General features: G+C 42.7%; 2 protein-coding genes across 2 annotated transcripts in view; both read left to right on the plus strand.

The window, feature by feature from the left end:
- Nucleotides 1-10,229, plus strand: part of LOC117355011 (oocyte zinc finger protein XlCOF6-like) — a 29,926-nt gene extending 19,697 nt beyond the window's left edge. Inside the window, exons 4-5 of the mRNA XM_033932961.1 lie at nt 9,482-10,084; nt 10,204-10,229. Of these exons, the coding sequence (XP_033788852.1) occupies nt 9,482-10,084; nt 10,204-10,229 (629 nt within the window). The remainder of the gene's footprint in view (nt 1-9,481; nt 10,085-10,203) is intronic.
- A 1-nt stretch (nt 10,230) lies between these two features.
- Nucleotides 10,231-12,063, plus strand: LOC117355014 (oocyte zinc finger protein XlCOF6-like; the record flags this gene model as incomplete). The annotated part of the gene is made up of 2 exons (XM_033932962.1): nt 10,231-11,196; nt 11,275-12,063. Coding segments are annotated over 2 exons (1,755 nt in total), but the record flags the coding sequence as incomplete, so codon positions are not given.
- Between the last annotated feature and the right edge of the window lie 2,014 nt (nt 12,064-14,077).

The following is a 14,077-nucleotide window of genomic DNA, read 5'->3' on the forward strand; positions in this document are numbered from 1 at the left end:
TACTAGAGCTGGCCCACCGGTAGAAAGCGCATGCACCTTTTAAAATTGCACAGTTCTCATCGAAGATCGAGGCATTCATTGAGGCATTCTTCCACTGAGATGAAGCATCCTTTTCTTCCACTTTCGTCACCGACTCCTCGATCGAGGTCTCCGATGCCGAACCTCAAGGATCCAGTGGTTTCGATTGCTTCGTCCAGGTCTCCATGTTCTATGGTTCCCTTTTATCATGCCGAAGCATCCTCTTCGGCCCGAGCTGCCTCGACGTCCTCGAGTCCTTCTCGAGGCCAAACATTGGCAGATCAGCTGTTTTTTTCATCTTTCCTTCATCAGATGGCTGTGGACTTGAATCTTCAATTAGATACTGGCTCTAAGTACTCCAAGGAGTATCTCGAAGTCATGCATCTTCCTCAACCTCAAGCTTCCTCTTCACAAGCTTTTGAATCAGACTTTTAGTCTATGCCTGGAAACACCTTATACCATACCAGCTGTTCCAAGAAAGTTGGACTCTAGGTATAAAACTGTACATAACAAGGGTTTTGAAAATTCACAGTTGTCTCATCAATCCCTGCTTGTCGAATCCTCTTTGAAGAGGTCTCATCCTTCCAAGGTTTATGTCACCGTTCCTCCTAGCAGGGAAGGTAAAAACTATGGACAGGTTTGGATGTCGCATCTATCAGAATGCTATGATGTCATCCAAGGTCCTCAATTATAATTTTCATTTTATCACTTATTTTGAGTTCTTCATTTCTCTACTTCCAAAGTTCTTGAGTTATTTGGATCCTCAAATGCACTTTGAATTTCAAGAAGTCATTGCTTCTTTATCTCAACTCCGTCTGCATCTTCTACAGTCATCTTACGATGCCTTCGAGTTGTCTGCTCGAGCAGCTGCTTGCTCTGTGGCTATGCGTCGTCTTGCTTGGCTTCGTACCATTGATATGGACCTTAATCTTGAAGACCGTCTAGCTAATGTTCCTTGTGACAGCAATGACCTCTGTGATGAATCCATCGAGGCAGCCACCAAGAAATTGTCTGACCATAAAAAATCTTTCACTTCTATTGTCAGACCTAAGCCTAAACCTGCTCCTGCTAAGCCTATAAGACCTGCACAAGAGAAGCTCACATTCCAACTTCGTTTCCCCCCCAGTGAGAGGTTGTAAACTGAAAATGCACCATTAACATCTTCTCTCGCACCAAGCAGCATCATGGGGTAAAGACCTAGAACAATTGCTTTCGCCCACTACTTATGAGGAATTTAGAAAACGTCTAAAAACACACCTGTTCCTAAAGTATCTAGACAACTGATCCTCTCTTCTCTCTCCCCTCTATAGCGATTAACTTGTTCTATTGATCACTCCCTCCTTAAAAATGTATTTCCTGTCATATTAACCCTCTTTCTTCCTCCCCTCTTAAAGTCAATCAATTTGTACCTTTGCTTAATCTTTGTAAACCGCATAGAACTTCATGGTATTGCGGTATATAAACTGTTATTATTATTATTATATCTATCAGCGGCGTTTTCCTCCTTATACTCGCCCTCCTCTCAAGAAGCAGCAGCCTCAGAAGCAACAAAAGCCTCAGCCTTCTGCTGTACCTAAGGCTCCTCAGCCTTTTTGACTGCTTAAAACAGAGCATAACCTCCATCGTTCTGACTCTACCCTTTTTTCCTCCTATAGGAGGTCATCTCCATCTTTTTTATTACCAATGCACGACAATTACATCCGACCTCTGGGTTCTTTCCATCATCAGGGAGGGATACTATCTTCATTTCACTCAAGTTTCTCCAGAACTTCCTCCAAGAGAGTATCCTTCCAATTCGTCCCAGACCACCCTTCTTCTTCAGGAAGCTCAAGCTCTGCTTCGTCTTCGAGCCATAGAGTCAGTTCCCCTGGAGCAGTAGAACAAGGGGTTTTACTCCTGTTACTTCCTTGTTCCGAAGAAGACGGGCAAACTACTACCCATTCTGGATCTCAGGGCGCTCAACAAATTTTTAGTCAAAGAAAAATTTTGCATGTTGTCCCTGGCATCCCTTTATCCCCTCCTCGAGCAGAACGACTGGTTATGCTCTCTGGATCTCAAGGAGGCCTACACTCATATTCCCATTCATCCGGCCTCCCGTCAGTACCTCAGATTTCGGGTGGGGAATCTGCATTATCAATACAGAGTACTACCATTCGGCCTGGCCTCGTCTCCCAGAGTGTTCACCAAGTGCCTGGTAGTGGTGGCAGAAGCTCTAAGGAGTCATGGTCTTCAGGTATTTCCCTACCTCGACGACTTGCTCATCAAAGATTCAACATCTCAAGGGGTTATAATAGCGACCCAAAGGACTATCTGGTTCCTACAAAGTTTGGGATTCGAAATCAACTTTCCAAAATCCCACTTCAACCCTCTCAGAATCTACAATTCATTGGAGCTGTTCTGGACACTGTCCGACTCAGAGCATTCCTCGCGCAACAACGTCTGCAAGCTTTTCTCCATATTTGTCACTCAGTGTCTTCCCGCTCATCCATCTCGGCGAGACACATGATGATACTCCTGGGTCACATGGCTTCCACAGTACACGCGACTCCTTTTGCTAGACTTCACCTCAGAATTCCTCAGTAGACCCTGGCATCTCAATGGATGCAGGTTTGCGACCCACTTTCTCGCCACATACAAGTCACTCTTTCTTTGAAGCAATCTCTCCACTGGTGGATGCTCTCTTCCAATCTCTCCAGAAGCTTGCTTTTTCAAACGTCCCCTCATCAGAAGGTTCTCACAACAGATTTTTCGACTTACGCTTGAGGGGCTCATCTTGATGGTCTCCGTACTCAAGGCTACTGGACAAGTATGGATCGTCAGTGTCATATCAATCTGCTGGAACTCAGAGCGATCCTCAAAGCTCTCAACGCTTCTTCACAACCAAGTAGTGCTCATTCGGACAGACAATCAGGTTGCCATGTATTATGTCAACAAACAGGGGGGCACGGGATCTGCCTCCCTATGTCAAGAAGCTCTGAAAGTTTAGAATTGGGCAATCCGCCACAACACCTTCCTCAAAGCTGTTTACATTCAAGGGGCGGACAATGCCTTGGCAGACAACTTGAGTCGTCTTCTGCAGCCTCATGAATGGACTCTCCATTCCTCGTCCCTTCATCACATTTTCTCTCAGTGGGGAACACCTCAGATAGACCTCTTTGCAGCTCCCCACAACTACAAACTGCCTCAGTTCTACTCCAGGATTTACACTCCTCTTCTTCTCGAGGCAGATGCTTTTCTTCTGGACTGGATGAATCTCTTCCTATATTCATTTCCTCCATTCCCTCTCATTCTAAAGATGATTCAGTGAGCTACAAGCTTTAGTTGCGAATCCACCTTTTACGGTGAGCCATCATGAGAAGGTGGTTCTTCGTACTCATCCTAAATTCCTCCCTAAATTGGTCTCGAAATTTCATCTCAACCAATCCATTGTTCTTCCAGTGTTTTTTCTAAATCATTCTCATCCTGGAGAAGTTGGTCTTCATACTCTGGACTGTAAACGTGCTTTGGCTTTCAATTTGGAACGCACCAAACCATACAGAACTGCTCCTCAACTTTTTGTCTCCTTCGATCCAAATAAGTTGGGACATCCTATTTCTAAGCGTACCATCTCTAACTGGATGGCGGCTTGTATCTCTTTCTGCTATGCCCAGGCTGGATTACCCCTTCACAGTAAAGTCACAGCCCATAAGGTTTGAGCTATGGCAGCTTCAGTAGCTTTCCTCAGATCTACACCTATTGAGGAAATTTGAAGAGCTGCTACTTGGTCCTGGGTTCATACCTTCACTTCTCACTATTGTCTGGATACTTTTTCCAGACGGGATGGACAGTTTGGCCAAACAGTATTACAAAATTTATTCTCCTAAATTGCCAATACTCCCACCATCCCATTTTGGTTAGCTTGGAAGTCACTCGTATGTGAGAATACCTGCCTGCTTGTCCTGGGATAAAGCACAGTTACTTACCGTAACAGGTGTTATCCAGGGACAGCAGGCAGCTATTCTCACAACCCACCCACCTCCCCTAGTTGGCTTCTCTGCTAGCTATCTGAACTGAGGAGACGCTCCCGACGCTGGGCTGGAAGGCATTCGCACATGCTCGGTGTGGGCGACTCAAAACTTCTAGTTTCTTCAAGCAAGTCTGCTTGTGAGGCGTCCGCATCAGGGCTCAGTCGGTGACGTCACCCATACGTGACAATAGCTGCCTGCTATCCCTGGATAACACCTGTTACGGTAAGTAACTGTGCTTTATCAGCATCTCCACCATCTTTCCCAGTACCGAGGTCAGACTCACCGGTCTGTAGTTTCCCAGATCTCTCATTAAACCTTTTTTGAAGATCGGCATAACATTCACCAGTCTTCCGGAATCTTTCCCGATTTGATTGACAGATTGGCTATTAGTTGAAGTAGTTCAGCTATAGTACCTTTCAGTTCCTTGATGACCCTCAGATGGATGCCATCTGGTGCCTGGGATTTATCGCTCTTAAACCTATCAATCTGCCTGCATACCTCTTCTAGACTGACCGTCATCCCCTCTCCTCCACCCCTATAGGCTACTTGTCTCCCTCCTCTCTTTCACTGTCCATCTGTCTTTCTCTCATTCCCACCCTTGCTGCAAAGGGAGTGGGGAAAGAGAGAGAGATTCAGGGTGCATTTCTCCCACCCTCTCTACTATCACATTCAACATTTCAGTTCCTTGATGACCCTCAGATGGATGCCATCTGGTGCCTGGGATTTATCACTCTTAAGCCTATCAATCTGCCTGCATACCTCTTCTAGACTGACCGTCATCCCCTCTCCTCCACCCCTATAGGCTACTTGTCTCCCTCCTCTCTTTCACTGTCCATCTGTCTTTCTCTCATTCCCACCCTTGCTGCAAAGGGAGTGGGGAAAGAGAGAGAGATTTAGGGTGCATTTCTCCCACCCTCTCTACTACCACATTGAACATTTCTCCCTCTCTCATCCCCTGGATCATGTGCAACATTTTTCACCGCTGCCCATTTCACCTTCTATCACCCCTCTTCAGCACCATGCCAAATCTCTCCCTCCATCACTATGTCCATCATTCTCCCCCTTGCATCCCCTTCAATCTGTCCAACATTTCTCCCTCTCATCCTTCTATATTCCCCATGCATCTCTACCTCACTCCTCTCTCTATGCCCAATTTTCTTTTCTTCCTTTCCCCATCTCTCACTCACACACTCATGTCCATCAATTCTCCCTTTCTATTCCCTCCCTTCTGTGTACCATGTTCATGCCCCTCCTCTTCCTTCTGTGTTGAGTTCTTAGCCGCTCTCCCTCCCTGCCTTCCAGTTGAGCTAGGTTATAGGAATAGTCAGGGATCACTGCACAGGTGATAGGCCTGAGGGGCCGCGGCGGCAGTGGACCGCTGGGCGGGATGGACCTCTGGTCTGACCCAGCGGAGGCAAATTCTTATGTTCTTATATTCTAAGGAATGATGTTTTCCCGCAATAACACTTTCAAATGTGGTAGTTAAACAGACTGTATTCCACCATACAATGAATTCAACTTTGGATAAGTCCATCCAGCAATGCAAAATGTTTTTAATAGCCAAAAACAGTAAAATGTTGAGCAAACAAGCATTTGGTTCAGAGAGGGAATGTGTAAAGCCCTGTTGTTCAAGAACAATCATTTTGAGATGTAAAGGTCTGCAAATCTTTCAAATGGAAGAGATGGTGTTCCAAACCTTCTCCCAGTACACCATAACGTGTGAGCATTGATATATGGTATGAGGCAATGTACCCACTGATTACCCACAGGACCAGCATTGAATTTAGCAAGCTTCTGTGGGGTCCAGTGAGACCGATGTAAAAGAAAATATATCGATTGAAGTACTGGAGCCGCTCGATTAGACTTAAATACTCTGGTCCACACTTCCTGCCAAACCTCATCTTCTGCAGAAATATCTACGTCAGGGTGCCAAGCCCTCATGAGCTGTGATATAGACACAGAAGACGCCTGTCGCAGTAATGCGTACCATTTAGAGCAGGGACCTGAGAGTCCCTCCTTGAGGGCCGAATCCAGTCGGGTTTTCAGGATTTCCCCAATGAATATGCATTGAAAGCAGTGCATGCACATAGATCTCATGCAAATTCATTGGGGAAATCCTGAAAACCTGACTGGATTCGGCCTTGGGGACCCCTGATGTATAGGTTACGTCTCTTACATGTTCTATATCAAGGATCTCAAAGTCCCTCCTTGAGGGCTTCAATCCAGTCGGGTTTTCAGGATTTCCCCAATGAATATGCATTGAAAGCAGTGCATGCACATAGATCTCATGCAAATTCATTGGGGAAATCCTGAAAATCCGACTGGATTGTGGCCCTCAAGGTGGGACTTTGAGACCCCTGATTTAGAAGCAACACCTTTGAGAGAGGTAATAGTAGTCATTTGCAGAAGGAGATCAGGTGTGGACTTTAATTTTTGAAGATCTGGATACGATGCGCAAACGCAATGTTTTCATTGAAGCCATCTAAAATATTGGCTGGCTGGTAAACTATATTTATCACGGACTTCATCAAAAGTCAGCCGTCTATTATGATTAAGGAGGTCTTGCAAAGCACATCTCTCACATTTTTGCCACATAGATCAGTTCAAGGTAGCGTTTTGGATTTTAAAGGTGTCATTATTCCATAAAGAGATCCGAGAGGTGTCCTTCCATTTGATCTTCATTACGCTATCGAAGTACAACATTCATTGAGTTAAGAATGCGATTAGATTGTTGTTTTGGAGGAGAAGACATTGTCAAGGTTAAGGGCAAGAGTGTTGGTACCAGGTAAACTTTTCTCCAGAGAAAGTCACGAATGGGGATCAGACATAGTTTTATTAAGAATTCATAAAGCGCCCTGATGCATTATAAATGCCAGGTGATATTTTTTAAAAATCCGGAAAGTTGACTCCACCTTTCATCTTATCATTTTTAAGTTTATGCATTGCTTTGTATTTTCTTTAATTTTGTGGTTACCATTATGTATTATTAAGGTTATATTGTGTGTTTATGAAAAATGGATGGAAGAAATTGCGTTAGAATTAGAGATACCAGTAAAACCCACAAATGATGAAGCCATCTCAGCAGATAGGACCTGGACCAACTTCCCAACGACACAATGGTCAGACCTGGACCTGCTGTACAAAAAATACAGCAAATCCTCCTGTGATTTGAACAACTGTCCTCCTTACCTATTAGCAACAGCATCTACCAAATTCATTACTTGTCTCACGCTATGGTTGCAAACCACTCTCAAGGAAGGCCAATTCCCTCCGGAACTTGGAGAAATAATAATCACCCCCATACTAAAAGATCCCAAAGGCCCAATAGACAACCCAACAAATTATAGACCAATTGCTTCTATCCCACTATACATCAAAATCATCGAGGGTCTAGTTGCACAATATCTATCCAATTACCTTGAAGACCACAACATTCTACATCCATCTCAATCTGGTTTCAGAGCCAATCACAGCACAGAAACATTACTGGTATCTTTACTTGATATAGCCCGACAGCACCTCAGCAAAGGAAACAAGTTACTAATCATCCAACTCGACCTTTCAGCAGCATTTGACTTAGTAGATCATCTAATACTTCTTCAGACACTAGATGCCATAGGAATAACTGGTAAAGTTCACAACTGGTTCCAAGGCTTCCTTCAAACAAGATCATATAGAGTTAAGTCAAAAGATATTTTATCTGACCCCTGGACAAACCCCTGCGGAGTACCACAAGGATCCCCACTATCGCCCATACTATTCAACCTCTTCATAGCTTCCTTAGGCACTGCCCTAGACGCCCTAAATATAACTTCTTTCAGTTACGCAGATGACATAACCATCATTCTCCCATTTGACATACAAGACCCCAGCTCCAATGAACGCCTGATAACAACACTGGAAACTGTAGAAAAATGGATGAAGAACCATAAACTGAAACTGAATGCAGAGAAAATCCAAATTCCTACTACTAGAGAAGGAACAAAAGCAATCTTTAACAGAACTGGAAGTAAATACAATCAAATATCCCATACAGAGCACTCTAAAAATTCTAGGAATACAATTAGATAGACGCTGCACTATGCAGACACAGATACACAAAGTCATACAGAAGGCATTCTTCACCATGCGAACCCTAAGAAAAATAAGAAATTTCTTTACCAAAGAACACTACAAGATCATTGTACAATCCCTCACACTCAGTAACTTGGATTACTGCAACAGCCTCTACCTAACATGTCCTAACAATATGATAAAACAACTACAGACAGTTCAGAACACTGCCATCAGACTCATCTACTGTCTCAGCAAATTTGACCACATCACTCCCGCCTATATAGACTCTCACTGGCTTCCGATAAAAGCAAGAATTCAATTCAAGTTCTATTGTCTGCTGTTTAAGATAACCCATGGAACTGCCCCCTGTTACCTAAACAACCGCCTAAACCGCTACCTCTCATCCAGATCAAGAAGAACTCAAAACCTATTCACCTTCCCACCTAATAACGGAACCCTTCTTAAGAAACTAATAATGGAACCCTTCTTAAGAAACATGTACGACAGCCTTCTAGCGACACTGGCAGCAAAAATTGACCCCACAATCACCAAACTAATAATCAATACAACAGACATCAAAGTATTTCGAAAAGAAATCAAAACATTTCTATTCAGAAAACACGTCATTACCAACTAATATCCTCCCTTTATGCACAAGCTCTCCCTCTATAGAATAACACATTAATTAATTCTTAGAACCTTTCCTATCATACATACTCTGATTCCTATATAAACATTTTCCACACTATCCAATAAACTTCATATGTCATTATTAGGTAACTTCCAATCTGTAAACCGTATATACTGATATTCTCCACTATATTCTCTTATCACTTGATTCCCTCATATGTAATTTTCATAATTGAATCCTCTACCACACCATGTAATGTACATGAAACACTGTTATGTAATTTATCTAGATAATCTTTATTACGCAATTCTTTTGGTAATGTCCAAATCTCCTATAATTTGTATTCCGCTTTGAACAATATATAATGTATAATGTATTCAAAATTAATTTTCCTATGAACTGTTTTCCTACCTTCTTCTACTCTATGTTTATAACCTAACTAATTTATTTTTCTCAAGTACTTTAGCAAGAATGTGAGCCTTTGGGACAGTCAGGGAACTCTAAGTACTTTCTCTTCATCTTAATTAATCTTACTTATTGCATTTCTTCTGTTTCAACTGTAAACCGCTTAGAACTTCACGGTACAGCGGTATATAAGAAATAAAATTATTATTATTATTATTACTAGTATTGTGGGGGTGGGGTCTGAGGTGGAGCTTGAGCGGGGGTACTCAGTTGGTATTTGTTAGGCTTAAGGGGCACTTGGCTTGAAGAAGTTGAGAAACATTGTTCTAACACATGATTAATACCTTCTGTTTATATCCACCAGATCATGAGATCACACAAGAAAGGAAGAGAGAAGGAGAACATCCCATAGAAAGAGAAGAAATCCAAAGACAGTCAGAAAATGTCTGTGAGAATATTTCCCAGGGAACTAAGAGGATTCACACAGAGAACTTTAAGCAGAAATCAAAGGAACAGAAAAACCCAGCAGGAGACTCAAGTGATGGAGTCACTAAGTGTGAGAGAAATGACAGGGAGCTCAGTAGCATCCCAGAGGGCCAAAGACCAGTCCGAATTAATAATAGTGATAAAGTGGCTTCTGACTTCCACCATGGCAAGAAGAAGGGGAAAAAACACCAAAAAGAATTTGCATCTACGAGGAGCATTAATTTTATTAGTCCTAAAGGTAATAAGAGCATCCCCTTGTTCTCAGAACCCCAAAAGCACAAAAGGAATCATAAAAATGAAAACCCAATTACATCTACTGAACATAATAAATGCTTATCTCAGTTTTCAAATCTAAAAATGTTTCATACTGGATACAAACCATATACATGTAGTCAGTGTAATAAAAGATTCACCCGGCTTTCATATCTAAGAATTCACCGGAGGATCCACAAGGGAGATAAACCATTTACATGTACTGAGTGTAATAAAAATTTCGCTGATAGATCAGGATTAAAAAGACACCAAATGATCCACACAGGGAACAAACCATTTACATGTACTGAGTGTAATAAAAGCTTCACTCAGGTTTCACATCTAAAGACTCATCAGAGGATCCACACAGGTAGCAAACCATTTACATGTACTGAGTGTAGTAAAAGCTACACCCAAGTTTCAAGTCTAAAGAGCCACCAAATGATCCACACAGGGTACAAACCATTTACATGTACTGAGTGTAATAAAAGCTTCACTAAAGTTTCACATCTAAAGACTCATCAGAGGATCCACACAGGGTGTAAACCGTTTACATGTACTGATTGTAATAAAAACTTCACTGATAGATCAGGACTAAAAAAACACCAAATGATCCACACAGGGAACAAACCATTTACATGTACTGAGTGTAATAAAAGCTTCACTCACTCTTCATATCTAAGAATTCATCAGAGGATCCACACAGGGTACAAACCATTTACATGTACTGAGTGTAATAAAAACTTCACTGATAGATCAGGACTAAAAAGACACCAAATGATCCACACAGGGAACAAACCATTTACATGTACTGAGTGTAATAAAAGCTTCACTCACTCTTCATATCTAAGAATTCATCAGAGGATCCACACAGGGTACAAACCATTTACATGTACTGAGTGTAATAAAAGCTTCACTAAAGTTTCAAATCTAAAGACTCATCAGAGGTTCCACACAGGGTGTAAACCGTTTACATGTACTGAGTGTAATAAAAACTTCACTGATAGATCAGGACTAAAAAGACACCAAATGATCCACACAGGTAACAAACCATTTACATGTACTGAGTGTAATAAAAGCTTCACCCAAGTTTCAAGTCTAAAGAGCCACCAAATGATCCACACAGGGTACAAACCATTTACATGTACTGAGTGTAATAAAAGCTTCACTAAAGTTTCACATCTAAAGACTCATCAGAGGATCCACACAGGGTACAAACCATTTACATGTACTGAGTGTAATAAAAGCTTCACCCAAGTTTCAAGTCTAAAGAGCCACCAAATGATCCACACAGGTAACAAACCATTTACATGTACTGAGTGTAGTAAAAGCTACACCCAAGTTTCAAGTCTAAAGAGCCACGAAATGATCCACACAGGGTACAAACCCTGTACTGAGTGTAATAAAAGCTTCACTCAGTCTTCAGATCTAAAGACTCATCAGAGGATCCACACAGGGTACAAACCATTTACATGTACTGAGTGTAATAAAAGCTTCACTCACTCTTCACATCTAAAGACTCATCAGAGGATCCACACAGGGTACAAACCATTTACATGTACTGAGTGTAATAAAAGCTTCACTAACTCTTCACATCTAGAGACTCATCAGAGGATCCACACAGGGTACAAACCATTTACATGTACTGAGTGTAATAAAAGCTTCACCCAAGTTTCAAGTCTAAAGAGCCACCAAACGATCCACACAGGGTACAAACCATTTACATGTACTGAGTGTAATAAAAGCTTCACTCAGCGTTCAACACTAAAATATCACCAGAGGATCCACGTGGGAGATAAGCCATACAAATGTACTGAGTGTAATAAAAGTTTCACTAAGCCTTCTATACTAAAAGTTCACCAGAGGATCCATGTGGGAGATAAGCCATACACATGTACTGAGTGTAGTAAAAGCTTCACCCAAGTTTCAAGTCTAAAGAGCCACCAAATAATCCACACAGGGAACAAATCATTTACATGTACTGAGTGTAATAAAAACTTCACTGATAGATCAGGACTAAAAAGACACCAAATGATCCACACAGGTAACAAGCCATTTACATGTACTGAGTGTAATAAAAGCTTCACCCGAGTTTCAAGTCTAAAGACCCACCAAATGATCCACACAGGTAACAAGCCATTTACATGTACTGAGTGTAATAAAAACTTCACTGATAGATCAGGACTAAAAAGACACCAAATGATCCACATAGGGAACAAACCATTTACATGTACTGAGTGTAATAAAAGCTTCATTCGGGTTTCCCATCTAAAAAGACACCAAATGATCCACATAGGGAACAAACCATTTACATGTGTGTAATAAAAGCTTCAATGTAATTTCAAGTCTAAAAAGACACCAGAAGATCCACACAGGAGACAAATCGTTTACACTCACTGAGGGCTAAATTCTATTTCCAGTGCGATAGGTGAGGCATCCTAGACATGTGGGGTGTTTCCCACTAGCCATATGCCATTTGCAGAAGGAGGCCACTCCATATTTTTACTGTTACTCTCTTCTACTTCTGCACGCATGTCTGAAGGAGTGTTTTTGTTTTGCCTTTTATCTTATTTTATTCAGAGATTGTCCCTTTTAGGGAGAATTTCTTATTCTCAGAGCAATTTTTCAGCTCTGCTTGCGTTGAGAACACTCTTTCATTGGGTGGAATGTCACCGCCAGGCGCTCTCGGCAGCACATGTGCCGGGAGTCGATGTTCAAGTTGGCTTTCTCAGCAGGAAGACCCTGGAACCGGACAAGTGCTAAGATCCCAGAGGCATTTATGCCATTCTGCGCCGCTGTGGTCAGCTTCGCTTCAGCCTTTACTGAAACCTGCTGGCTGGTCCTCAACAGATCGTGTCCTTCAAGGTGATCAATGATGCGGTCTTTATCAGCGCCTCTACCATCTTTCCCGGTACCGAGGTCAGACTCGCCAGTCTGTAGTTTCCCGGATCTTCCCCCGAACCTTTTTTGAAGATCAGCGTAACATTTTCCACCTTCCAGTCTTCTGGAATTTTTCCCGATTTGATCGACAGATTGGCTATTAGTGTAACCAAGGTTATAAAAAATATTTCTGTAGCTTTAAGAATTCAGAGCTGTACATGTCACCAGTGTTCCCTCTAAGCGGGCGGGTGTTGTGAGCAAACTTTTTTCACTGTGAGCTAAAAATATCGGGCGCCAGCAAGTTATGAGCCAAATAAATATGTTGCTTTCTACCACAGAACTTCCTTACGTTTGTATGGAATCTATCCCCTTTCAACTTTAGAGAGTGCCCTCTCGTTCTCCCTGCCTTAGCTACTAAGTCTATTCCCTTCAGTACCTTGAATGTTTCTATCATGTCCCCTCTCAATCTCCTCTGCTCAAGGGAGAAGAGGCCCAGTTTCTCTAATCTTTCGCTGTACGGCAACTCCTCCAGCCCCTTAACCATTTTAGTTGCTCTTCTCTGGATCCTTTCGAGTAGTACCGTGTCCTTCTTAAAGTACCAGTGCTGGACGCAGTACTCCAGGTGAGGGCGTACCATGGCCCGGTACAGCAGCATGATAACCTTCTCTGTCTCTTCAGTCCAGCATCTGCCCCTTCCATTCACTGTCTGTCTTTCCCTGCCATCTCTCCTCCTGCCCCCCCCCCCACCCCCCAATTTGGTCTAGCATCCATCATCTTCCTTCTGTTCCCCTCATGGTCTGGCATCTCTATCCTTCCCTCCCCCCTGTGGTTTTTAGCATATCTCTCTTCTCATTTCCTCCACTCAGATCTGATCATTCTCTGCTCTCTCTTCCCTTTTCTTCTCTGGTCTTCCTTCTCTATTTTCTGCCTCCATCTAAATTAAATTCTTTCTTACTATTTAGTCCCGTTTCCCTCTTTTCACTGTGTCTACACACAGCTTGTCACCCCTTTCCCTCACCCCTCCATTATCTTACTATTTTCTTCCCCCTTTATTTATCTCCTCCTTCCATCCAGTATGTGTTCTTTCCCCACTTCCATTCAGCATCTGCTCTCCCTTCTCAACTGACATCCATCTGCCTTCTGCTCTCTCTCCCTTCTTCTCACTTCCATCATCTGTCCCCTTCTCTCTCTCTCTCATCTCCTCCATTCCATCATCTGCCCCTTCTCTCTCTCTCCCCCCCCCCAACTTCCATCATCTGCCCCCCTTCCCCTCACCTTTGTGGGTCACTTTCTTTCCCCTGAGGGTGGCTCATGTCACAGGGGAAGCTTTGGCCGAGCAGAA

This window comes from Geotrypetes seraphini, chromosome 2 (genome assembly GCF_902459505.1).
Source record: "Geotrypetes seraphini chromosome 2, aGeoSer1.1, whole genome shotgun sequence".
Lineage (NCBI taxonomy): Eukaryota > Metazoa > Chordata > Amphibia > Gymnophiona > Dermophiidae > Geotrypetes > Geotrypetes seraphini.